This window comes from Leiobunum rupestre, chromosome 10 (assembly GCF_980474605.1).
Source record: "Leiobunum rupestre chromosome 10, qqLeiRupe1.1.hap1, whole genome shotgun sequence".
Classification (NCBI taxonomy): Eukaryota; Metazoa; Arthropoda; class Arachnida; order Opiliones; family Sclerosomatidae; genus Leiobunum; species Leiobunum rupestre.
In genome coordinates this window covers 34,324,307-34,351,552 of record NC_143393.1, presented here as the reverse complement: position 1 = coordinate 34,351,552, position 27,246 = coordinate 34,324,307, and the positions used below count along the sequence as shown (strand labels likewise).

The 27,246-nt window shown below is 40.3% G+C and overlaps 2 protein-coding genes across 2 annotated transcripts; both read left to right on the top strand.

Moving 5' to 3' along the window:
• Positions 1-8,647: 8,647 nt before the first annotated feature.
• Positions 8,648-9,901, top strand: LOC149925493 (uncharacterized). Its single transcript, XM_090160638.1, has 5 exons — positions 8,648-8,946; positions 9,012-9,077; positions 9,144-9,229; positions 9,402-9,578; positions 9,639-9,901. Exons 1-5 carry the CDS (start codon positions 8,749-8,751, stop codon positions 9,742-9,744), a joined length of 633 nt encoding a protein of 210 aa, XP_090016764.1. The 5' UTR covers positions 8,648-8,748; the 3' UTR covers positions 9,745-9,901.
• Positions 9,902-13,869: 3,968 nt separating this feature from the next.
• On the top strand, positions 13,870-26,615 carry LOC149925492 (uncharacterized). Its single transcript, XM_090161764.1, has 2 exons — positions 13,870-14,633; positions 21,024-26,615. The coding sequence occupies exons 1-2, from the start codon at positions 13,895-13,897 to the stop codon at positions 26,303-26,305; spliced, it is 6,021 nt and encodes a 2,006-aa protein (XP_090017890.1). The 5' UTR covers positions 13,870-13,894; the 3' UTR covers positions 26,306-26,615.
• The last annotated feature ends 631 nt before the right edge of the window (positions 26,616-27,246 follow it).

The window sequence follows — 27,246 nt, the reverse complement described above, 5'->3', positions numbered from 1 at the left end:
TGAAACAAACCGTTAGTGAAGAAATGGAGCTAGTGGCATACTTATGAGTAAATATGTTACATATGATAGCAGTATAGAGAGTTAGTTACGTCATGGAAGAATAATTATTCTTATTCTTCCATGGTTACGTCTATGGCAACTGACAAGTGATTTATTCCCGACCAAAAACGATCTCTACGACCCCTTTTATTCGCCAATCGCCATTTAAACCAAGATAGGTAGCGGCTAAAGCAGGCGCTATTACTTTTTCCTCATCGTTATTCGTAAATTGGACTTCATACAGGGTGTTTTAAAAATGGTGGTAAGAGCGAAAGTCTATGGATTCTTGAGGTGATTTACTGATTTAAAACGAAAATGTTCTATAGTCGCTGTTTCGGAGTTGAGAAACAATTCCTGTATGAATGCTCCTATTTAAAGCGATCCCTCACTCACAACAGAGGAAGGCATAGGGGTCACAAAAAAACTGGTTTTGAAGCACACTGCAAGTCTGGATTTTATGTTACCCCTAAGCCTCCCCCTGTTGTGAGTGATGGATCCCTTTAAAGGGTAACGCAAGTGGCGGTGTAGGGGCGCTTGATTTGGAACTATCATGTTTTCTTCTACAAGTCTTAAGTTGGTTTTCCAAGGAGGATTTTATTCAGCGCGAAAACATTATTCTCCTTGGTGTAACCACGTGGGGCAATTTTTCGATTTTCTTTGCTCACCGCTAATAAAGCCATGATTTTAGGCTTAGCTTAATTTATTTATTACGGAGAAAAGAATTGATTTAGTTTCCATGAGTTTGACGTTGATATTTTCGATTTAACAATGTTGCAATTGCCAATTGCCGCTAGCCTGAGCCTCACACACTTGGCCTTATATCCACTCTCCATATCATTATACCTCAACAGAATATTTATCCGGGTTTTATTATATTTCTTTTGAATAATTGACCTAGTTTTTTTGGTACAAACATCTAATTAATTAATTAGTCCATGGTATAAAGGATCCGATTTGTCGGTAAGCTTGAAAGCTTCACTTTCCTCGGTCACTTTCGCGACTAAAAGTAAAGACAGGGGCGGATTAAGACCTTGTGGGGGCTGGGCAGTGATGCACAAAAAAATTTCTATCTATCTTTTTCGTATCTTTTTACATAGATGGCAGCAGCTATACTATACTTTCAATTTTTTCCCTCTGAAATTTCTGTAAATATCATTTTATTTTTGATATTTTTGAGCATAGATGGCGACAAAATCATTCACAATCTTTCATTTTATTCAGTTTTGGCCCTTTGATTTTTTCACGATCTTTCAAATTTCTTTAAGATATGAGAGTTTCAATTATTTTCAATTCTTTTTTGCCCTTGCCTGAAAAATTTCAGAAGAAATCTTTAAAGATTTAGATAAGTATCATTTCAAACACTTCTTTAGTTTTCATTATTTTGAAAAGTATATTTAAAAATATTTCAAGTACGTTTCACGAGAAAGTAGAATCAAATTTTTTCATATCAAAAGTTCGAAGTATTAAAATGAATATTTCAATTTTTATCTTTTGATTATTAATTCAATAGTAAACCCTCCAATATTTGATTTTGATTTTATGGATTAGAATCGATCTTAATTTTCGTATTTTCAAAAACTAAATTATGGAAAATAAATAAAGCTATTGCATCGCCACAGCCCACGCTGCCAGTTTGCAACACACGTGACACTCTAACTGCGTGGGAGTTGGGACGGTGGGAAAAATAACTTTTGGAAGTTTTGGTTTTAGTTTTGAAATCGCATTTCAGGCTATGCGGCGCAGCTTTTTATCGCTAGAATCAGTCTTTGCTTTCCTTCCTCTGTCTGCCTAGGGATAGAGGGAATTCTATCTATCTTTTTCGTATCTTTTTACATAGATGGCAGCAGCTATACTATACTTTCAATTTTTTCCCTCTGAAATTTCTGTAAATATCATTTTATTTTTGATATTTTTGAGCATAGATGGCGACAAAATCATTCACAATCTTTCATTTTATTCAGTTTTGGCCCTTTGATTTTTTCACGATCTTTCAAATTTCTTTAAGATATGAGAGTTTCAATTATTTTCAATTCTTTTTTGCCCTTGCCTGAAAAATTTCAGAAGAAATCTTTAAAGATTTAGATAAGTATCATTTCAAACACTTCTTTAGTTTTCATTATTTTGAAAAGTATATTTAAAAATATTTCAAGTACGTTTCACGAGAAAGTAGAATCAAATTTTTTCATATCAAAAGTTCGAAGTATTAAAATGAATATTTCAATTTTTATCTTTTGATTATTAATTCAATAGTAAACCCTCCAATATTTGATTTTGATTTTATGGATTAGAATCGATCTTAATTTTCGTATTTTCAAAAACTAAATTATGGAAAATAAATAAAGCTATTGCATCGCCACAGCCCACGCTGCCAGTTTGCAACACACGTGACACTCTAACTGCGTGGGAGTTGGGACGGTGGGAAAAATAACTTTTGGAAGTTTTGGTTTTAGTTTTGAAATCGCATTTCAGGCTATGCGGCGCAGCTTTTTATCGCTAGAATCAGTCTTTGCTTTCCTTCCTCTGTCTGCCTAGGGATAGAGGGAATTATCCCCCCCCCCCCGTTAAAAAACATCCAGAAAAACGGCGCGACCTTTGACCGCTCCTCTCCCTTCTATCACTTAACATTGTTTCGGGTTGCCTATATTTCGGTATCACGTGAGATACGTTCGCCGCTCAAATAGTGTATATCGGCATATCTAGATGGCGCTAAAATATTTCCTCTCAAATACAAACAAAATTGAAGAGAAACCAGAAAAAATCTATCGTGTAATTTCTAATACAAAAAATGGAAGCACTAGCTCTATTCCGCTCTTTTTTTCGCTAGGCTAGGTAAGAGAAGAATCTTTTCAAATATAGTTCGCTCCCGAATTTATTTCTTCAAAATTCTATCGCGATCATTTTGCAATGTAGAAGATCATATCAAAATCGTATATTTTAATTTTAATTTTTTGGATAAAGTATCATCTCGTATCCTAAAAGTATCCAAAGATACGAGCGCGCCCATCACTGGGGCTGGGGCCCTAGACCCAAGCTAATTTAGGCGCTCCCGCAATTTAAAATTGACAAATGGATGGAAAATACAATTTCAATATAGACTTTGCAGATATTTTAGTGATGTTAATAAATGATTGCTTTATATGGTATTGAAAAATGTGGACGCATTTACTAAAATTGTGAAAAGTAAATGATAAAATTTGTACTTTTAATTTTTTCGAAACCTCCTGGTGCCCTTGGTAGGCTTGGTGCCCTAGGCCCAGGCTTAGTCGGCCTATTGGGTAATTCGGCCCTGAGTAAAGAATGCATGGATTTTGCTATCGCATACGAACCGCGAGAGGCGCATTTATACAAAATAAACGCGGCAAATATGGTTCTGCTTTTCTTTACAGAAGGAAAGACTATGGCAGATAGCGCATGCGCAGTCGTTCTTTTTATCTATATATCAGCAAAGATAATCTAGACTACGTACCGATATCAGGCTGGGGCTACTATAACGATAAGTTGAAAGACCTATAGCTGGAATTTTTTCCCTTTTTCTTTGGCGCCTGCGCAGTGTTGCTCAAAGAATATGTAAGCTAGCGATAGCTTACATAGTCTTTGGTGTTGCTTTAACCAATATCATTTACCGCGGAGTCTTGTTTCGTTTTATTCTAACCAACGACGTCACCAGACTAGGGGAAACGCACCCTCTCGCGCGGTTGCCGAAAAATAAAAAAATAATCAGCTAGGCTAATATCCAAGGCACCACCTTAGGCCCAATTAGTCATCGAGCGACTTATAAAGCCATTAATTCAGGTGGCCAGGATACAATGCGTAGGAGGGTGGTGGCGAGCCCTTCATGCCACGCAAGCGAACAGCTCCCTACATTCACTATTACCGTTAACCTACACAAGTTTTTATGGCAGGGGAAACCGAAGAGCTCGGGGGAACACCCATTAACCAGTGGGGAGAGAACTTGCAAACTCCACGCAGAAGGAGTTGTTCCGAGTTTTCACCCAGTGCCACAAGCTCGTCTTGCTAACCACTCCGCCACCCCACCTTACAGCGGGAAATAGTTTCCCGCCACTTTTATATGCGCCAACCTTATAGTTCCGCTCAAGGGCGTATCTAGGATTTCATTTCAGGGGGGGTTTTGCGGGTGCTGACGGAAGTTTCACTGATTTTTTATTAGGCACCACCCCGCCACCCCCCCAGTCATCAGCATTTCTGGGGGGGTTAACCCCCCCCCCTTAAATACGCCCTTGGTGCCGCTTGTAAGAACCTTGGGGCGTGCCAACGGTTTTAGGAGAGCGGGGAGAAAAAACCCTATTATGAGCAAATACCTTGTTAAAAAGGCTACGTCCGAAAAAATGCCGAGATATAGAAACCAAAATGTATAGTCACTAAACATGCGACACCCTTTTGTTTTGTAAGAGTCCGTCCGTGGCAAATAAATATACTGTGTGAAATATAACTCTACGCCAACGGAAACCCTGCTCTGGGTACGTACGCCCCTGTACTATAAGATAATTTACCCCCTGCATGGCCACTTGCGTTGCCCTTTTTTTGACATATTAACGTTATCAGGGCAAACGGCGAAACTGTTTGTTCGTGCTATGTAAAGTTCGAGTTTGGAAAATATAGCAGGCTCAACAGTTTTAGCTTCGTGCGTAGTTTAAACTTTGGTCAGAAGTATCGCCGCCTACCGACTGAGTTTTAAATCGAATGTGTGAAAGCTGTCTGCTCATTCAAAATTATCTCGATATAAAAGCAGGGGGTAGAAACGTACGCGAAATGCGTTGTCTCATGCGATTCCCTAGTGGGAGAGATGGGGGTGGAAGATATAGTCATAAATTGTTGGTTTTAAATATAATTTCAGGGGTAAACTTTAAAAAACGCTTCAAAATTAATATCTTTGCCCAATGAAGAGATTGAATCTCCTGATTTACCTTTTGTAAAAATAAGTTTTAAATGCCTAATTTCAAATGTGTTTCTATATTTTTATTCTTTTTAAACATTGTTATTCGTAAATTGGACTTCATACAGGGTGTTTTAAAAATGGTGGTAAGAGCGAAAGTCTATGGATTCTTGAGGTGATTTACTGATTTAAAACGAAAATGTTCTATAGTCGCTGTTTCGGAGTTGAGAAACAATTCCTGTATGAATGCTCCTATTTAAAGCGATCCCTCACTCACAACAGAGGAAGGCATAGGGGTCACAAAAAAACTGGTTTTGAAGCACACTGCAAGTCTGGATTTTATGTTACCCCTAAGCCTCCCCCTGTTGTGAGTGATGGATCCCTTTAAAGGGTAACGCAAGTGGCGGTGTAGGGGCGCTTGATTTGGAACTATCATGTTTTCTTCTACAAGTCTTAAGTTGGTTTTCCAAGGAGGATTTTATTCAGCGCGAAAACATTATTCTCCTTGGTGTAACCACGTGGGGCAATTTTTCGATTTTCTTTGCTCCCCGCTAATAAAGCCATGATTTTAGGCTTAGCTTAATTTATTTATTACGGAGAAAAGAATTGATTTAGTTTCCATGAGTTTGACGTTGATATTTTCGATTTAACAATGTTGCAATTGCCAATTGCCGCTAGCCTGAGCCTCACACACTTGGCCTTATATCCACTCTCCATATCATTATACCTCAACAGAATATTTATCCGGGTTTTATTATATTTCTTTTGAATAATTGACCTAGTTTTTTTGGTACAAACATCTAATTGCCCTTTTTTTGACATATTAACGTTATCAGGGCAAACGGCGAAACTGTTTGTTCGTACTATGTAAAGTTCGAGTTTGGAAAATATAGCAGGCTCAACAGTTTTAGCTTCGTGCGTAGTTTAAACTTTGGTCAGAAGTATCGCCGCCTACCGACTGAGTTTTAAATCGAATGTGTGAAAGCTGTCTGCTCATTCAAAATTATCTCGATATAAAAGCAGGGGGTAGAAACGTACGCGAAATGCGTTGTCTCATGCGATTCCCTAGTGGGAGAGATGGGGGTGGAAGTTTAGTCTGAAAAGTTTCAGCGGGTTCGTCTGCTTCGGTATCTGGACCTCGTTCGGGCCTTGGGCTAAAAAGGGATCACGCTTATTCAAAAGAAACTACCCAAATCTAAAAAGCCGAATGGTTAGTATTACAATTTTATATATCATCGATATAGTCATAAATTGTTGGTTTTAAATATAATTTCAGGGGTAAACTTTAAAAAACGCTTCAAAATTAATATCTTTGCCCAATGAAGAGATTGAATCTCCTGATTTACCTTTTGTAAAAATAAGTTTTAAATGCCTAATTTCAAATGTGTTTCTATATTTTTATTCTTTTTAAACAGCTTTGCTTAGAAAAAAATTAAGGCGGACCGAAAGTCACCGAATAAATTAACTGTCAAAATTTCGATTAACCATAAAAAGTTTGGTTTACTGTTTTTTATGAACATTTTATATGAATAAACAACGATTTAACATGCAAAAATAATCGTTTTTTTCGTATATTTTTTGGATAATTTGCGGTTATGAATAAAAATAAATAATTGGATAATTTCTTATTCAAACTCCGATCTCTAATTAAGGCAAATCCAATAAAAATGATGACAAATGAAGCATTGCATTAGGCCTACTTGTCCATATTTACAATTGAAGGCACCAACGTTATTAATAAACTTCGCTACAAATTCAATTTACACAAAGATGATTTGTGATAGTTCTTACAACCCTTGAATTGGCAAGATTTTCCCATATTTAGTTTACACCTTGGTAAAATAAAATTCCAATCCGTAAAATAAAGAAAATTTACGCTCCAAATCAAACTTGGTCGAAACCTCGGGCCTCGTCCTCCAGTCCCGACTTTTTTTTTTTGTTTAGACTGCCAGCAGCCAGCCCCGACCTCGGATACGAGATTTAAAACTGAACCGAACTGAATTTTTCAGAATTTTTACATTGCCCCCCCGCAACTAGGGAATCGCGTGGTTAGACTGAACATGGACTCTATAATAGAGTCCATAGACTGAAGCCCGTAGGAATCTCGCCACATTTCCAATCTAGGGTACGTAGTCTAGATTATCTTTGATAAAAGGCTTTAAAAGCTGAAAGTTTCAGTTTTTTTTTGTTTTTTTGATAGACACAAATCGGTTTCGACCCAAGGCCTTAGACACCAGCACACAATATCTGATTAACCAGGGTGAGATAAGACTCTAATGTGAGTCTAGGCTCGGGTCTTTATGCGGTGAAAAGGGGTTTAAATACGAAAAACTAAAAACACATGCGCTCAGGAAAATGTCGCGGTCAAATATGGTACAATTTTTCATTATTTGCCGATACATTAGTTATTTGTACTTCTGAAATCATTTTAATTTTAAATGAACTTCGTCCTCAAGCTGGTGATTGGTGAAGGAAGAACCTCGCCGTCGTGGCACACAGCGCCAACTTTTCTTATGTAGTATGCTGGAATTTCACATTCCGCTCGATATTTTTTCATGTGTTAACGAGGTTTATAGTAACTTTAAATGAAAAGCTCATTTGTGACATAATAGCTGAAAACTATTCGTGAGTTCTGAACCGTTAACAGAACGGCCCAGGACCGAGCTGTGACGTCACGAAAAAGTTCTGGATAGTTCAGAACTTTTGTACGAATAGTTGTCATTCAAATTAGGATCGTCCGATTTGACGTACGCAGCCCGATGTGCAGACGAATTTTAGAGATTTTAACCTTGAGTTCCGGCCAGTACTTGCTCTTGAGCAGGTACCGTTAGAACGGTTCCGAACGGTTCAACAAGAGGTTCTTGTCTGCAAGGAGGATTAAGGGAAGGGGAGTTGTATTGAGGCTCCTCTTATGGCTGCATCCGTAGTCAGAGAGCGTGAGACGCCCAGTGGGTGGGAGCGGGAGGAAAATGTATGTAAAATACCGGCTCGCGTTCCTGTTTTGAGCGCCCTCTAGTTAAAAAAACTGTTGAAAGTTATTTCGGTTTTTATTTTGAGAATTCGGCTGCTTTGGTGTTTGTTTTTCTAATGCCGTAAATTAGTAAACAATTTGCAAAACTCAAAATATTTTTTATATGGAAAATGCTCTTACTTTAGTTATATGATATTAATCTTCGCGTGATAAAAAAATTCGAATTTTATTTACTAAGTAAATCTAGTCGACATACATTTTTAGCGTATTCACGACGAAACACCGAAGCAGCAAAATTCTCAAAATAAAAACCGAAATAACTTTCAACAATTGTTTTGAACTAGAGGGCGCTCAAAACAGGAACGCGAGCCGGTATTTTACATACGTTTTCCTCCCGCTCCCACCCACTGGGCGTCTCACGCTCTCTGACTACGGATGCAGCCATAAGAGGAGCCTCAATACAACTCCCCTTCCCTTAATCCTCCTTGTTGTCTGCGAATAGTTTGCATTTGGGCAGTTCTAGAATTTGTTTTTGCCGAATAGTGCGCATGGGGACTGGTTGAACGGTTCAGAACTCACGAATAGTTTTCAGCTAATATGTAGTCCCCTAGTTTCTTGTACGGTGTCTAAGGACTTTACTGACACTCTCTGACCAACTTGAATTTATAAAATAAATTATAATAATATGGTACCGTCTGCTTTAGCGTCTGGTCATAGTGCTTTCCCAAAATTCCCAGTGAAAGGGGATTAAAAAGAGTGTATGACGTTTAGTTTCAGTAGGGTTGCGTGAACGAACTAATTTTAATATTAATTTTAATACCCATGAATAATTTGAAAAGATATCATGAATATTAATTTAAGCAAAGATTTAAGCGAATATTTGTCAAGAAATGAAAAACCAAAACCAACATCAGGCTCAACTACCTCCAAGATTAAAGACTGGTTTGCAACCCAACCATTACTGGGTGATGAAGGGTCACCATCAAATGAAAGTAATGGGTGGGTTAATTCCGCGGCAAAAGACCCCCTTCTCCCATCCTTGGTGGGTTACACACTTGGTATTGGTATTTAATATAAACACACAATTCATAAATGGTTTTTAATTAGAGCAAAAAGCAAAGGATAGTCGGATTCCTCTTTTTCATTGTTATGGGTATCTTTTGTTTTGGCTTGGTATGAATCTGAGTATTTTACAATTATTACCAGCCTCAAGTTTATATAATGTTAATTTACATGTAGGCTTCATTGTACTTCCCAATGCTTCTGATAAAATCAAGAAAATTCGCTCTGTTGTATTCACTCGGGAGTTTATTTATTATTTCCAGGTATTTACTATATTTCGATAACCAAGTTAAAAAATATTATAACTTAATCAACCCAAAATGTACATTTGTATAAGAGTTAATATAAAATTGTAGAATTATAATTTTTTTTAACTGGGGTAATGGTTATTTGGTATCTTTTGAATTTGTAATATTTTAACATTTTATCATTTAGTTTCGCATTGTTGTGGGGGCCAGTTAATCATTTGAAACATCTGCTATCAGTTGAAAGGTTATTATTCACAACCTTTTATTTTGGCACGATGTTTGGGACTATTTACTTCGCTTGTTGGATGAAAAGTTCTTTGTTAACAGCTATATTTGCCATAGCCCAAATAATTGCCCTTACTTGGTAAATTTAAAATATAAAACTTCCCAAATTTACGAAATAATTGGTAACATTTATTAAAAGGTATATCATGAGCTATATCCCTGGAGGTAAAACTGGGATGAAGTTTTTCACCAAGATATTCACTTCCGCTGTTACGAGGACAGCCAGCAAAACTCTTCCTGTTTAATTAGCCCTTAATGCTTAAAGTACTTTGAGTTTTTGTAAATAAGTTACCCACTGAATAATTGTATATATCTAAATATATTTTGTAAACTCTGTATTAAAATAATTTATTATAATCATTTCTATAAAATGTTTACTTTTTAATTGGACCATTGAAGTGTATTTAATTTTTTTTAATATAAAATATACAAAAAAAAGCATTTGATAAATTTGGCTGAGATACATATTTTTAATTGGATAAATTTGTTCATTTGTTTGAATAATGGGCTTCGAGCTTAGAAAAGATAGCGCCATCTACTTTAATACCTGTCAACTAAATGTATGAAGAAATAGCAGACGGCTTTTGGATATGAATGTTCTTTAACCGAAACGTTCAGCCAGGAGTAGTGACGTACTCCTGTAATCCCAAGCGTCTGGGAGGCAGAGTTCGTGGATGGCCGTGTGAGGACGACAACCAATCCCCCAACGGGTGGTCGGAATACTTCCGCCACGGGTGTCCCCACCCCTGTCCCCACGTATCACCCCGTTGGCGTGGCCGTTACACTAAAACTGATGGTCGGCCTCCCTGTGCCCGGCCACTTGCGTTGCCCTTTAATGGCGTGGGGGCATAATATAAAGAAGCCAAGCTTTTTCGAGTTGGGCTGTACCAATTAGGTTCGTAAAAGAAAAGCTGTACAAGGTATGTGTCACTATTCGATTCTACCAAATTATTTGGATAAATTTCAGGTTTACTATTCGCAATGACGAATCGAATTTTTGTTATAAATATTCTAGGATATCAAATAATGAATTTGAAAAATCTCAGTAATCTATTTATAAATGTTATCAAATTTGAACCTAAGACCATTCTCACCTGGACTACAATGCCAACGTTATAACTCCGTATTCAGAGTGTCCGCTACAAAACACCACCAAGTGGAGAAAATCCGCGAAAGTAATCCACAAACATGCAGCAACCCCCTCCCCTTTTTTATCCCCCTTCTTTAAGAGGCGAACGGTTCGTGCTCTCTTCCGCTGTTTTAGTCGGTCTCGGGGCTCCTCTTCATTTCTAGCGGGTTGACGAGTATCTAACATCATGATAAAAATTATTAAACCATTTCCTTAAAAAATTCATAATTAAACATACCTTCAACAAGTTCCCAAAACGTTTTATGTGGAATTTCAATCAACTTTGCCATGTGGTTTCCACTTAAGCCTTGACGCCGTAAATAACGGGCGAAAATTGGTCACGACTCGCGGGGCGACCGAGTAAAATGTCGAGAGAGGAGTGCGACGCTATGAACGAAAGGAGCGCGAAGTGAACGCGTTTTTTCAGCCTGAATTAGCCTTTTCAGTTTACATAGAGCCACATAGTGGCTAATGCAAGAAGCTCATAAACTGCTGGATTTTCGTCTGCTAAGCAGACGTGTTATTGAAAAATCGTCTGCTTAGCAGACGAAAATCCAGCAGTTCATGAGCTTCTCGCATTTGCCACTACGTGGCTCTATGTAAACTGAAAAGGCTAATTCAGGCTGAAAAAACGCGTTCACTTCGCGCTCCTTTCGTCCCTTGTGGACGAGAGTTGCCTCTAAATATCGATGGTGGCGTTGGGGTAGCGGCGACACTATAGCCTAACAACAACGCCTACCTTCATTGCAGTCCAGGTGTAAATGGTCTTAGTTTGAACCAAATTTTCTAAACTATTTGGTATTCATATCAAATTTTCGACTGCACTAGTAGTTTGCCCATGCTAGAACCACGATCGGATTGGGGGGAAATGAACCAACTAGAAGGCCGCCATTAGAGTGGAATCGCACATACCCGCGCCATCTAGTAGAAATGGAACTAAATATAATCACTTGATATCTTGGAGACGGGAAGTATTCTGGAGTGGAAAATTCCATAGCGGTAATAAGAACGTCCTTTCCCACCTATTGCTGTTAGAATTACCCAGACTACCCCGGTTAAACCGGTTTTGGGTCGGACGTCAGCTTTATCTGCCATCATTCTGGCTTGATGACGTCCGACCAAAAAGAGCATGATTTGAATTTTACAAAGCCGCAGGTGGCGCCCGACTTTTCCACTCCAGAATACTTCTCTCCTCCAAGGTGGTATCGTATGCAACGTCGTCTAGCTTGTTTATGTTTTTCGATCGGTTTTCGACATTGTAGAGTTGTAAAAAAGATTGTATAAGTTATTTAAACAACTATAAAAATCATTACGTTCACAAGAATCTACATTACCGTAAATTACAGGTAAGCCACTTTTATACACGTTTAAAAATTACTGACCTTGAAATAAAATAAACTTAGAAAGCTTATGTCTAATTGCTTTTCCTTCCATTTCCAGGTTTTTGTCTCTGGCAATGGACGCTTCAATAAAAGATACTCGGTTTCTACTCCCCTCTCCAAATTCATCTGGGAAGGAGCTATTTCCGGTCGGTCGGTTAAACGGTTAGAATGGCTAGCCAAAAAGTCATATTTAAGTCCATTGGAGACGCGTTTTTGCCTTTATGGGAATTTTGCGTCAGATAAGAAACGCGTCGGCTCACGTGTATAAGGAACATACTAATGTTAATTTTCGATAATATATTTTAAAGTACAATATATAATGTTACTAAAACTAAGTATAAGAAGATAATATAAATTAAAATTATATGTAATATTTTTGTAATACCGGGCAATTTTAAAGTTTCTCATGGAGGCAGAGTTAATTCATTTCGTATAAAATTATCTTTTGGAAAAAGATGAAAACTCATTCCTTTAGAACTAAACATATTACTTTTGCAGTACGGTATGCAACAAGTGTTTCCTTTTAACCAGGTAACTTTTTTGGCATGTTAAGGCTTAGCAAAATCCGATGTTACGTTCGAGAAAGTTTCCAGCTTTCTAATATTTCAACAAGCACTATATAAATAATAACTTATGAGTCCTGGCTGTCGGAAATATTACTTCTTGGCAATTTCTGGGAAGATGATTTATTTAAGCGCCTATTGCGATGATGTCCCATCCCCAACTCAACGTCAAACATATGGTCTTGAAGTTCGCTGAAAATGAAAAACTACTAATTCCAAGATTACTATAAAATAATTCCTATAATATTACATACTTATAAAATGTGAATTTTGTTTATTGACGAAATCGGTTTTATAGTGCAAAAAAAACGCAATTTTTTACCATTTTTAATTATATTTATAGACGCGAAAAACGCAAACACAAAAGTATCGTCACTGTAAAGTAGAAACGTTTTCATAAATTTGAGTAATCACCGCGCGGGTTACTGAGAAATACGACCTTGAAGACGGTGAACAAACTTTTCCTTTCTATAACGTCTTCCGTAAGTTTAGAAGGGTTAAAACAAAATAACATATGGGCCCGTGGTACTACCCGGTAGCGGATTATGACGTCAAACGGAAAGTATTAAAAAAATGTTATAGAAATTAAAGCTACAGGTACATCTTCATAAAAAATGTTCACAGCCTCGAGATAAAATGGGGGACGGAATAAACCACTTTTATTTTCGTATGAAAACATTTTCATCCTTGCCATTGAATTATTTTTGACCTCTGCTTAAAAACCGGATTCCAGCCAGGATGTAAAGAGTTAGGGTGTGACCATTAAAAAACAATTTAATTCTTTTCGCCTACTCTAAAAAACAAAGTAATTTAAAGTCTTCAAAATTATTAAAATTTCGCTGTTTTTATCTTTAAGATATGATACACGCATCACGTGGCCCTTTAAAAAAGTCCACAAGATTCATTGTTGTTTCGACCGTTTCGAAGTATTTTACAGCTGAGGAACCATAATTTGGAAAGCGCTGAATCGGACGTTTTTCCGATCAAGGAATGATTCGTCAAATTCTCAAGTAATAATTCTACTCTACGATATACTTCTGGTGTTGTATAATTTATTCGTTAAAAGAAATACGTGCGACTGTAATCGTCAGATCACAACCATCCTGCCCAGCCTTCAATCGGGAAATTCTGGTTTTCAGTTCCGCCGATTTCGCAACGTTACCTAAGTTTCAAAACGTAAAAAAGCGAACTTAAATTTATTGTCGCCATCAAAAGCACTCCGAACCTCACGGGTGATCAGCCGCTTTAGAACTATAGTCCCCTCAAAGTACTCTATCAAATATTTCTGATTGCTTACAAATGAGCGGGACAAATTAGTGAGATGAACTATTTCGTATTAACTATCTTGTTTGGGTTGGCCTCCTTCAATCTGTCCACTGTATTGATTAAGGCCCAAGATGAAGCCTGCTGGTGGTCCGGGTGTCAGCCATCGACCTGGGCGGTCAGAGGATGTCCTAATGACACGACGCAAAGAGACGATGAGGAATGTCCAGATCCGAAAGATTCCACGAAGTACCAATGCTGTCCGAAATCGGAACCAGTGAAACCGACTACTACATCCTCGGATATCGAAACATGCTGGTGGTCCGGATGTCAACCGTCGACCTGGGGGGTCCGAGGATGTCCAAACGACACGACGCCAAATGACCAGGAGGAATGTTCGGAGCCCGAACATTCCACGAAGTACCAATGCTGTGCGAAATCCGAACCAGTCAACCCAACCAAACCGCCTACTATTCCGTCGGGAATCGAAATGGCCAGTTGTTGGTGGTCAGGATGCCAACCCGCGGATTGGGCGGTACGTGGCTGTCCCGAGCCGATGGTAGCCATCGACAGCGACAGTTGCGGCAACGGGACCCATCCGGGCGAGAAGTACAGATGTTGCAATCCCGCAGCAGACCAAGGCGACGGAGATATAGGAGAATCTTGCTGGTGGACTACTTGCAAATCGAAGCTCTCATTCACCGGAGGCTGTACCGGCATCGCGGTGTCAACGGACATCGAAGAGTGCGACGGTCGAGCCGGAGTTCAATATCAGTGCTGCCTGAAAATCCCTGGAGGTATAAACGACGCCTTTTTCATAGAAATTAATATTACTTTTGAAGCTGCCTAGGGGTCATTCCATGACAAAACGCCTGCCACAGAACACCCGACCCCTTTCGATTTTGCCCAAATTTTGTATACAGGGTTTTTTGGGCCTAGGAAAACGATTTTGACAGTTTCAAAACGATCGGTTCAGCCGTTTACGAGATACAGCATACGCGTTTTTTCAAAAGTACGCCTTGACCCCCTAAATGTTTTCTACTATATCTTAAGACATAATTATCGCAAAATCACATGTAATACCTCATTTTAAAGACAATGCGCACCCTAATATGAATATTTAATCAGAGTTGTCATTTGACGTAAATGTCATTAAAATCTGGGCCTTTAAATAATTTGACCTTTGACCTTGCCCAGACACCTCATTCGTAGGTCAACGATTTTAGCATTTTTAAAATTCCCACTATCGAATACATAATAATCACTCAAAATCTCAAAGTAATATTTGTAGTTTTCGAGATATTAATTTTTGAAATTTACCCCTCAAATTAATGAAAATGCTATTTTATACACGAAACTAGTTGACCTACTAAATAAATTAAAAATATTATTATTTTGGTAATTTTGAGTTTAGAATATCAAATACACTAATTCTTAAATTAAGTTGAGTTATTTACATATTATTTTTAGTTTTGCATGTTATCTGTAGACAGAAGACATCACTAAATTGCTTGTCCTTAGTATAGTCTGGCGTTCAATATTATTGTAGCGTATCTTACTGCACCCTAAAATGGAAATGTGCTAGATATCTCAAGAAAACCCAATATTGCTCTTAGTCATATCGATTACGTTTTTAATAACGTAAAAATGTTTTAATATCTTTTTAATATATAATAGTTATAATTGAGTAGTTAAATATATTAACAGCGATAATTGAGTAGCGAAATAGAATTTATTTAACTGTATATTCTCGAACAAAGCCCTGAAATGGATCGAAATTGTTCGTTTTGGAGAGACAGTAGTAAATGTCATTTGCAAACACTTTCGAAAACAGTTGGTATCAACAACCATCTGTCCGAGGATGACAAATTAGTTCTTAGCAGCCGAACAGCTATACCTATGTCCAAAATAAGAAACATATGTCGTCACCATGAAGAACTTTTTATGAAAAGGTATTCAACGAGTCAAAAGAAGTGTATGAATCCTTTTGGGACTCACGACGCTGAAAGAAAGAGTGGACTAAAAACTATTTCATTGGATTTGTTCAAAAAATTAAAGTTACGAGGAATTGAAGTTATCGCTGGAAATAAGTTGTGCATCCAGTGTTTTATGTCTGCTGGAAAAAAAGTAAAGGATGAACTCCAAATACAGTTGGACGTTTCAGAAGTTCACACTGCACAAGAATCACAAGAAAGCGATTCTTTTTCATTTAGTCAACCTTGTTCATCGGGAGATGCGACGCAAGACGACAAAGCTATAGCTTTAGTGGCAGTTAACGAAACTCTAATAAACTTGGGAGAATCTCCTGTTAAAAGAAGTAAGAAATATATTCAATTTGAAAGAATTTATATATGTATACATATATAAATACATATATTTTTTAACTTTTGTACAGAAGGTTTGTCATCTCGCCAAAAAACAATTCTAAGCAGGACTAAGTTAAACGCTGTGAACAATTCATTGAAACGCAAATTAGAAGAGTCAATGGAAATTTCTCTTGATGAAACAGACGATAATATGGTTACGGACGATGTTTTTAGAAAGCTCGAAGAACATCGATTATATGAGAATATTTTGAACGAACTGAGAGAGAAATTCAATAACTCCAAGACATCATACGGCGAAAAGCTTCAGATCCTGACCTTGTCACCATTTGGAATACAACGCACAATGGAGGAATTTGGAGCACCAGAATACATGGTCAAACGAAGCAGGAATCTTAAATCTAGTCAAGGAATTCTTTCGCTACCAGAGAAACAATCGAAGGGATTAATATTGACCGAAGACGTTAAATCAAAGGTCGTTGAATTTTACGAAAATGACGATAACAGTCGTATGACACCTGGACAAAAGGAGTTTGTGTCAGTTAGAAACCACGAGACAGGTCAAAAAGAACATCATCAAAAGAGGCTTGTACTGCTGAACCTGAGAGAGCTCTATAACAAATTCAAGGAAGAGCATGATTTGACGTTAGGATTTTCGTCATTTTGTTATCTACGACCACCTTGGTGTGTATTAGCAGGTTCGTCAGGTACACATTCAGTGTGTGTCTGCACCTATCACCAAAATGTCAAGCTAATGATATCAGCTCTACCGTCTCCTTGTCCTTTAAAATGTGATATCGATTTCATGGCGCTCACCGTGTGTGACACTCAAAACAGGAATTGTATGATGAGGGTGTGCAAGGACTGTCCTGGGAAAAATGGTCTACTTGAAAATGAATATTTAACGAACCTTTTAGAAGATTTTGAAAATATAAAGTTCATGCAATGGGTGACAACTGACAGCACAAAGCTCATGACCTTGAGCGAGAGTGTTGAAAACGTTTTCGACTCTTTGGCCATTAAACTACTTGAACTAACGCGTCATCATTACACATCTAAGTCGCAATCTAATTATCTTAAAAACCTCAAAAAAACTCTAAAACCTGGTGACGTAATTGTTCTCGGTGATTTTGCGGATAACTATTCCTTCGTAATTCAAGACGAAGCACAAGGGTTCCATTGGGACAATTCTCAAGCGACAGTGCATCCCTTCGTAATCTACTTCAGGGTAGTCGAAAACGGAGAACTTAACCACTTAAATTTTTGTATTATCAGTGATACCAGAACACATACAACCAATACTGTTCACAGTTTTTAACTTATCTAATTCCAAATATAAAAACACATGTTCCTAATGTTAGAAAGCTAATTTATTTTACGGATGGATGTGCTGGACAGTATAAAAACAAATACAACTTTTCTAATCTCTGTTGCCACAAACAAGATTTTGGTTTGGACGCTGAATGGCATTTTTTTGCCACATCTCATGGCAAGGGACCTTGTGACGGAATTGGCGGAACAGTGAAGCGTAAAACAGCAAGAGTCAGTCTTCAGCGACCAGTGACTGGACAGATTTTGACTCCAACAGATATGTTTAATTTCTGCCTATCAAACTTCGAAAATATCAAGTTCATCTATGTTAAAAACGAAGAAATTGAGCGACAAAAGGAACTTTTAAAAGAAAGGTTTTCTAAAGCCATAACAGTAAAAGGAACTCGAGGGTTTCATAAATTCGTTCCGAAATCGTTAAATGAAATCATGGTTTCTCCGTTATCTAATGACGATTCGCTAACCACAGTTAAGGTTTCGACTTTAGAATTGTCAGATACTCGAAATCAAGAGGCTGAAAACTTTAAAGTGGGAAATTTGGTAGCCAGCGTCTACAAAGGCCAACTTTACGTTGGATTAATTGAGGAAGTATCAGAAGAGTTTGGAGACTTCTTTGTAAACTTTTTGCGTCCCCCTGGTATTTCGGACAAATACACATGGCCCAGAAGGATCGATAGCAGTTGGGTGTCAAGTGAAAATGTTCTATGTGCAATTGAAATTCTTGTAGGTTTACCAAATTCGAAAGGCTATCAAATCAAAGAACACGATAAAAATAAAATTACCAAAGCCTTTTCCATGTATAAAGAAGTTTAAGCTGTTTTGTGTAAATAAAAAATTAATTGGTGTGTAATTAATATCTCGAAAACTACAAATATTACTTTGAGATTTTGAGTGATTATTATGTATTCGATAGTGGGAATTTTAAAAATGCTAAAATCGTTGACCTACGACTGAGGTGTCTGGGCAAGGTCAAAGGTCAAATTATTTAAAGGCCCAGATTTTAATGACATTTACGTCAAATGACAACTCTGATTAAATATTCATATTAGGGTGCGCATTGTCTTTAAAATGAGGTATTACATGTGATTTTGCGATAATTATGTCATAAGATATACTAGAAAACATTTAGGGGGTCAAGGCGAACTTTTGAAAAAACGCGTATGCTGTATCTCGTAAACGGCTGAACCGATCGTTATGAAACTGTCAAAATCGTTTTCCTAGGCCCAAAAAACCTTGTATACAAAATTTTGGCGAAATCGAAAGGGGTCGGGTGTTAAAATTAAAAAAAACTAGGTCGTTTTGTCATGGAATGACCCCTAGGTCACTTTCAAATTATTTGACAAAAATATCGTTTTAACCATGTCCCATACGTAAGATTAGGTAAAACTTGGTTTGATTATTTATAATTATTTGTCACGATATAGGACTTAAATGGTAACATAAGGCCATCCGAACAGCTCATCTCAGTTTTCACATAATGAACGAAATCCGAGATAAAAGATGATAATTATAATTAATAAGGGATAACATAAGTCTATAATATTGTTCCATAAGTTGGTCACTTTGGAGAATATTTTACTGAGAGCTAGTAACAAAGTGAAGTCATCACAAGAAGAAAATCTCCCCCTAGCGAGGCGTTGTCAAAGGCTACTTGTGAAGCGTTAGCAAGCGGATGCAAAACAAAGCCCGTAATGCAGTCTGTCTTGGGAAGAGCTCTCAGTAAAACTTTTGCATGTGAAGAATAGGATGTGTCATACTTATGTAACAATATTATACACTTATGGTGATAATGATTAATTTTTATAGGCCATGGATTGATCTCTATCTTTGAAAAAGATGGTAAAAAAGATGATGTACGAGGATGTTATAAGTTCTAGTTAATGGTAATAAAATACCTATAACTAAAATCATAAGTGACATAATTATCAAAAGTGTGCCAGTTCCTATAGTTTCCAATGCAAAAATTTACTGAATGTTGCTATCGAGATAGACCACTTAGAAGGCTAGGCTAGGATGGACGGTGCACTCACTTTCTGATTGGTTCTTTCGTGTTTTGCAAAGAAATCAATCAGCCTGCTAGCCTTCTTCAGCACTTCCTTAGTTCTCGAAGCTCTCACCAGGCGACGCTGTTTCTCCCTTTGAACTTCATTCCCTCCCCAATTATAACCCTCCCTCCTCCCCTTCCAACTTTTACTTCGCGTGCAACATTCGTTTCAAAAACGATTACACTGCCACATTTTTGAAAATTATGTCACTTTCCCTAAAATGAAATACTTCGACCGAATGGAAGATACTGCGAGAACACACCGCACGAAAAACCGACCCAAAATCCATGAAGTAAAACCATCCACAAATCTTTAGTTTTGGTTAGTGTCGAAACGTGCTAGATAATATCTAAAAATCCCACATTTATCTGAAACCATTACGTATAACTTAGGAATCAGTAGTGAAAAAGCATCAACTCAATACAGTTTGACAGGTAGTCGTAAGACTTTCGTTTCAATAGGTATATAGCCTATATAGGCCGCTTTTACCTTTTGGCGGTAAATCAAACAAAACCAGATACAAAACGATATTTTTCAAGATGATGGTCATTCTTAAGGGCTTTCCCCCCATAATAAGCACCCCCAAGAATATATTCATGTTAGAAAATAAATTTTAATGGTGTGATTTAAAAACTGTTTAAAACAATGAATTTGGTTTAAAAACAATATTTTTTTAGAAATTTAATTCCTCTCTACTAAAGACGTATACATCGCTATCTAATACACGGGAAAAACAAAAGGTTTCTTAAAGGTGCAATTATTCCCCATTTGGCCTCGTAATGGGCTCTAGATAGCACCTAACTGTTACCTGACAACGGGCCATATCCGTCTAGCCTGCTTATGAGCCTAGACAACATCTAGCCTTTAATGGGCCTAGAAATCATCTAACATCATTTAACTACGTTACTACGCGTATACCCCTAAATAGGGACGACTTTCATTTGGAACATCGTCACGGAGGCTCAAACATCATATTCTATATTTTGGGCCCTGAGTCAGGGGCGTAGGAACGTTCTGGAAGTTGGAGGGGGCAAAGAGAAACCAAAAGGGGTCTGGAGAATGGTTTTGAATTTTTAATGGAGTGTAGCTTCTCCGAATGCACGTGTACATATTACTACTATTTAAATTGGTGGGGAAAAGACTGAAATTTAAACACAGTTTAGGTTTTATAAGTTTTTTATGCTTTTAAAATGAGAATTTGAGCCTTTTGAAGATTTCAACTAACCAAAAAGTTGGAGGGGGCAATAACATTAGTTGCCCCTCCCAGAAAAATTCTAAAAAGGGGCATTGCCCCTTCCCCCCCCCCTGGTTCCTACGCCCCTGCCCTGAGTCGTAAAGGGGAAGCTACGCATCGGGGTCTTTATTTGGTAAGAGTATCAAGGTTCAAATATTAGCTTTTATGCAAAGCACCATAAAAATGAATTGAGGTTAACGGTAATAGTAAGTTTAGAGGTCTCTTTTTAAGAGTTAGCTTTTTTAATTTCCTTAGCAATCGACAAAGATCTGAATGAAAGAGGTATCGACTACTACAAGAACTACGTCCGTTATTTACTCTTGAAAGCCAACGACTTCGATATCCTCCCGGAGCATTTGAAATGCACGGACGTGGACCCGGCCAAAGATTTCGTCATTTCCATCGACGGCGACCAAGATGGAATCCGCATGTGCGACCTCTGTCCCAATTTGCCCGTGGACAAACTGACCAACGTCGTCATCAACAACAACCCGCTGGCCATGTACCCCGATTCCGACTTCGCCGACTGTTTCGGGGGCTGCTACGACCGGGAGGACTGCGTGGCTTCCAGTTTCGACCACGAGACCAAGAGGTGCTTCCTCTACAACACCACTCTGGGGAAATTCGAGCTCGAGGACGGATGGACGACCATCCTGATCAACCAACCGACGGGGGTACTCGACAACTGGCTCTACAGCAGGCACACCCGAATCACGGGCAAGTCTCTGAAAAGCGTACCATCCGATTCCTTCCTACTTTGTTTGCAAAACTGCCAAGATACCCCGGAATGCACCCACGTCTCGTACAATCTGAATTCGAGGCAATGTTTAATGTTCGACAGTCGCAAAGATGCCGTCGATTTCGATTTAGAATACGGAACCGTCGCCGGCTACGACGTAGAAGTAGCGCGTGACTCGACGGACGTAGAATGGAGGTTTACCGAAGACCCTCTAGACGCGATCGACATCAACTCGGATGGGAAGGTGAAACCCAAACCCGATGACAAATCCAACTGTCCCAAATCGAAAGAAAATGGTGTTGACATTATGTACAACTCCAAATGCACCACGTCGGGAGGGTTAGGTTGCGATTCGGCAACCGGTTGTTTAACTTGCTACTACCCGGAGATCGCCATGAAATATCGCTCGGACCTCTCCATATGCCCCGACAGTACCGTCCTAAGTAGAGGAAACGTCAAATCCAAACTTAAATCGTGCTTCAAAGAATGTATTAACTCCCGAACGTGTGTTGGTCTCGACTTCAACGCCCAGCAAACCGACTGCGACTATCTCTCTTTGAACAAGTACCTCGTTGATGCATCCGACGCGGTCAAAAGGTATTACTTGCAGTACCCCCGACGCGACGACCTTGATAAGAACCACCTCCTCAAGTTTTCTATGGTTCCTAACCACGAGCTTGTCGCCACGCAGAACACCAACAACAACTGGTTTAAAACGTCTCCCAACACCGCCAATTGGAACGCCTGTTTAAAACAATGTCTCGATAGCCCAATGTGTTCCAAAGTTAGTTATTCGGCTTCCAAGAAAACTTGCGTCGTCGCTTCGGGTTCCGCGTCGGTAAAGGACAATAGGCCAGACAAGAACCAAGATTTCCACGTCTTCCTGTTGCGACCGAAATTGACCTCGCCGCTTTTCCCTTACAAGAGAACGCCGGGGTTCTACATTGACTCGAAAAATTTCAAATCGGAAGAGACCCTGCAATGCGCCTCAAGCGACTGCTCCCGCCAAATTACGAACTGCGTTGACAGTTGTACCAAAAGATTCGGCCAATGGTGCGACGAAATCTCGATGGAGTACATGGAGAACCGCGTCGTCTGCCGATTTTACAGTTTCGAAGTCAACGTCACGATCGCGCCCAAAGGGAACGGAGAAATATACACGGTTAAATTTAGCAACAAGACGCTGAACCTGGACGCCCTGAATAACCTGGACACTTTCCAACCGCAAGACCTCTTCACGTGCTTTGAGAACAGCGACCTGCAGAGTCAAAGTACCTTAGTCCCCAACGATGACGTTCTCGATTTCGAACCCAACGCATCCAGAGAACGAAGAAGTCTCAGAATCAGGAGAAACATTTTCAAGAAGATCGCGAACGCCTTCAAGAAAATAGGGAAAGCGATTGTGGATACCGTGAAAGACATTGGAAAAAAGGTCGTGGACACGGTGAAAAATGTCGGCAAAACCATCGGCAAAGTCGTCACTGGAGATTTCAAGGGCGCGAAAAAGGCTTTCCTGGATATACCGATTGTCAAAACCGCCAAAGAAACGGTTGGAAACGTGATCAAGTTGGGGAAGTCCGTCGTCAAAGGAGACTGGAAGGGGGCTGGCAACGCCGCTTTGGGGCTGGCCTCCACCGCCGTGGATTTCATCCCGGGCCCCGGACAAGCTTTGAAAGTTGGCGCCAAAATCATCAAGAACGTCATCGGAAAAGGCTCTAAGAACATCCAGAAAGACGTGGGTAAAAAGAGCAAGGACCGAGTCGGCGACAACGTGAATAAAAACCGAGACACAAACGGCAAGAAAAACGACAACAGGAACAACGACAACCGAGACAAGAATCAGCCGGACCGATGTCGCCGAGCACCGCAAAATAACAAGAGAAAGAATCCCGGGTCGAACTCAAGTTGCAACAATAGAAACAAAAAGAAAGACAGAACCTGCGATATGGAAAACATTAAAAATCTCTTGGACTCTTTGGATTGCGAGCACGTTAAGCCCGGTAAATCGTGCGGTTTCGAATGCGATGTAGGCTTCGAGGAAGAGCCCATCACGTTGAAGTGCTCAGCCGCCGCCAGTGGAAAACCGCCCAAATTCGTCCCGAATCCACAATGCACAAAAGAAACCTGCGACCGGAGTCCCTACCCTCTGTTTCCGATCAAGGTTCCCAACTCGAGAACCGTCGCCGGGAGACGAACCCGAATTACAGCCTACGCAATCAAAGTGAACAAAAAACGTCGCTTGCCGATATGGTCCTTGGCTTTCCAGGACAGTCTCAACGGCCAGAGGAAAAAGGAACGGAAAGGGCCTTTTTACGAGTATCAGTGCCTCGGGAAAGACCAACCGAAACATTCCGATTTCCCCACGCAGCCCGGGAAAGGCTTTAAGCCCATTCACAAAGGACATTTGACGCCGGCTAACGTCATGTTGTTCAGCGGGAAGGCGAGCAAATCTGTGAATTTATATATCAACATGGCTCCTCAAGACGGCTACACCAATTCCGTTTTGTGGAAACTATTGGAAGGCCAGGTTAAATGTTTCACCAACCGCATCGACGGACTCGTCCTAACCGGAATCTGCCCCGGAAATAGAGGGAACACGCTCGGAGGCTTAGAGATACCAGACTGCTTTTGGAAAATGGTATGTTACAGGAAGCCCGACGCTCCCAATAGAGGTAAAACCATGGTGGTTGGATTCTTGGCCAGCAACGATCAAGTTTTGAAGGGTCAGACGAATCTAATCAAACAAAGGAAATTTCAAATAGCAAAACCAGTCTCCCAGAGAGATATTGAAGGTAAAATGAGAGGCAGTCCAGGATTCCTGGATCCGTGGGTCGAAGGCTCCAAATACGTCTTGGTCGGAAGAGGTGCCAAGCTAATCAATCCGGCTGAATGCTCCGTCTCGAAAGATTTAAATAAAGCGGAAGCAGGTGAATGGGAAGCCAACCTGAGCGGAAAAAGAAAGAAAAAAAATAAGAACCGGGGTAAACGATCCATCCCCCAAAATACTCGAGGTTGCACAGAGGAGGAAGGGAACAGCTTAGCGGCTTTACTGGGATTAAGTTCCGTGTTCTTGGACGATTTGGGAGACGACTTTCCGTCGGACGACGAACAGGAAGACGAGGACGACGGGCCCGAAGGAGACGGCGGAAATATGGTGCCAGCCGCCAAATGCAACAAGCGAATGATCGGCTACTATCCCTCCTGGGGAAAGGGGAAATTCAGCCAGAAACAAGGACAGCGACTCACCCACGTCGTTTACGCCTTCTTTGAAATGAAAGCCGACGGCACCATCGCCGTCGGGAACCCGGACCCCAACAACAGTCTCAATTCCGACGAAGTGACGGCGACGTCGCAGGCCCGGTTGCGTCAACTGATGAAAGTGGCCAAGCCATTTTCGCACTTGAAGGTGCAGTTCGCGGTTGGTGGCTGGGAGAACTCCCAGTATTTCAGTAGCGTCGCAGCCTCCCCGCAGAAACGGCTGACTTTCATCGCCTCCATCATCCAGAACATTGACGAGTGGGACTTTGACGGCGTGGACCTCGACTGGGAGTATCCCGTCACGGGCGGCGCCCATGAAGGCATCCCTGACGATAAACAGAATTACGTCCAACTGATGAAAGAGCTGAGGGAGGCCTTAGATCAGCACGCCAAGGACAAAGGCAGGAAGAATCTCTTTCTGCTGTCCTTCGCCGGCGCGGCTGGACAATGGACGCTAGACCCCGGGTTCGACTTGCCCGGTTTGCTCAAATACGCCGACTGGGTCAACGTCATGACGTACGACTTTTTCGGCGCGTGGGCCAGCGACTGGGGCGCCTTCACGGGTCCACCCGCTCCTCTGTACTTCGGCATGCCAAAGCGATATTCGGGGAAGACCAACGTCGATTGGACTATGAAGTACTACGCCTGCCGAAGCAAAAGCCCTCACCAAATCAACATGGGTGTCCCCTTCTACGGACGCTACTGGAAGAACGTCGGCGCCCCGGTCGACCCCAAGGATGGGATGTGGCGAAACGCGGTTCGCGTCGGCGGAGTGTTCGAAGGCGGGTACGCGGGCTGGAAGGAGATTCTGGAAAAGTACATCCCGAACGGAGCCTTCCAAAAGATCTACAACGAAAAAGTGGAAGCGCCCTACGCTTGGAACGAAGCGGAGAAGACTTATTTGGGGTACGAAAATCAAAGGTCGTTGAAGGTCAAAGCCGATTACGCGTCTAAGAAGAACTTGGGAGGGTTAATGATATGGGCGATTGATCAAGACGACAGCGACTTGTCCATGTTAGAAACCGTGTACGGGGCCAACCTATGTTCCAACACCGACAAGAGCGCCATCAACTTCAAATGCTCCCCCATCACGGACAAGAGATGGTGGACCTCGGAGGACGGAGACGACAAGGCTGGGCTGTGCGGCCGCTCGGCGCCGCTCTACAAGGGCTTCTATCCGGTGTGCGACCCCGATGACCCCGGCTACAGCTGCTGCGGGTCATTCGGCTACTGCGGCACCGGCGACGACTACTGCGACTGCCCAACGTGCGTCAATTTCGCCGAGAACCCGGAGAAGATCTTGGAGAACCCGACCAAACCGTCCGTTCCCGTTCAGTGGTATTTCCTGAACGCCCCGGACGGTAAAAGAGGGCGCTGCGGCCCCGACACGCCCAAACTGAACGGGAAAAGGCCCATTTGCAACCCGGACGACAAGAACGCCCACTGTTGCTCCAGCGGATATTACTGCGGCACCGGCAGCTCTTTCTGCAATTGCAAAAGCTGCGTCGATTTCGCCAAAGATCCTCACCACGAGTTTTAGACATGGCCATCTAGAGTTCCCGCGTTATCACTCTCATCCCACCGACCGCGGAAATAATTTTGGAAAGCTCTAGTGATTTTAAATTAAGACTGTTCATCGTTTGAAGAGATATTTTAACGGACATGACGGTGGATGGGATCAATATATTCACTCAATGAAATTGGGTGTTTTAGCGAAAGGTTTCGAGGGTAATATAAGAAAATCCGGAGATATTTCAATCTATAGCATCGACTCAAAGTTTTTCACTTTTATTTCGAATCTTTTATTAATAATATTTAAGTGTCATCTGATTTCTCAGTGTATTATGGAGCAATCTTCCAGTAAAATCAGGTCTTTTTTTATTATGTATTTTTTAATATATTGATTAAAATCTATCAAAATATGGATTATATTCTTTGATTATTTTAACGACATGATAGACTGTTAAAAATTATAAAAGCAAAGTACTTTGTAATTAGTCTTTTCAGTTTACATAGAGCCACGTAGTGGCAAATGCGAGAAGCTCATGAACTGCTGGATTTTCGTCTGCTTTTCAATAAAGTTAAAGAAAACTGAAAAAATAAGCTAAATTAAGTAATGCGTTTATTCTAATATAGTTTTTTTTTACCTCTCCCCTGGGGTTATACAATCACCGTGTCTCTGTGTCTGTCTGTCTGTCCTGCGAACGCGTTCGCATTTTTCGTGCAAAGCTTAATCATTGCGTACGCAGTTTCTCGAAATTTCTGCGTTCGCAGTTGCTAGGACTCTTTGCGTTCGCAGTTGCTAGGAATTAAGGAACGAAGTCGAAGGGTTGGCAAAACCACCGTGCGTTAGCGGATTAATTTGCGGTTGTGTTTGTTTTGGATATTTTTTTTCGTTAACGCTCACCGTCGCAATAGTTTTAACTCAGTTTAAATGGATATTTCGTTATTGTAATGTTTATGTGTAGGGTGTGAATGTTG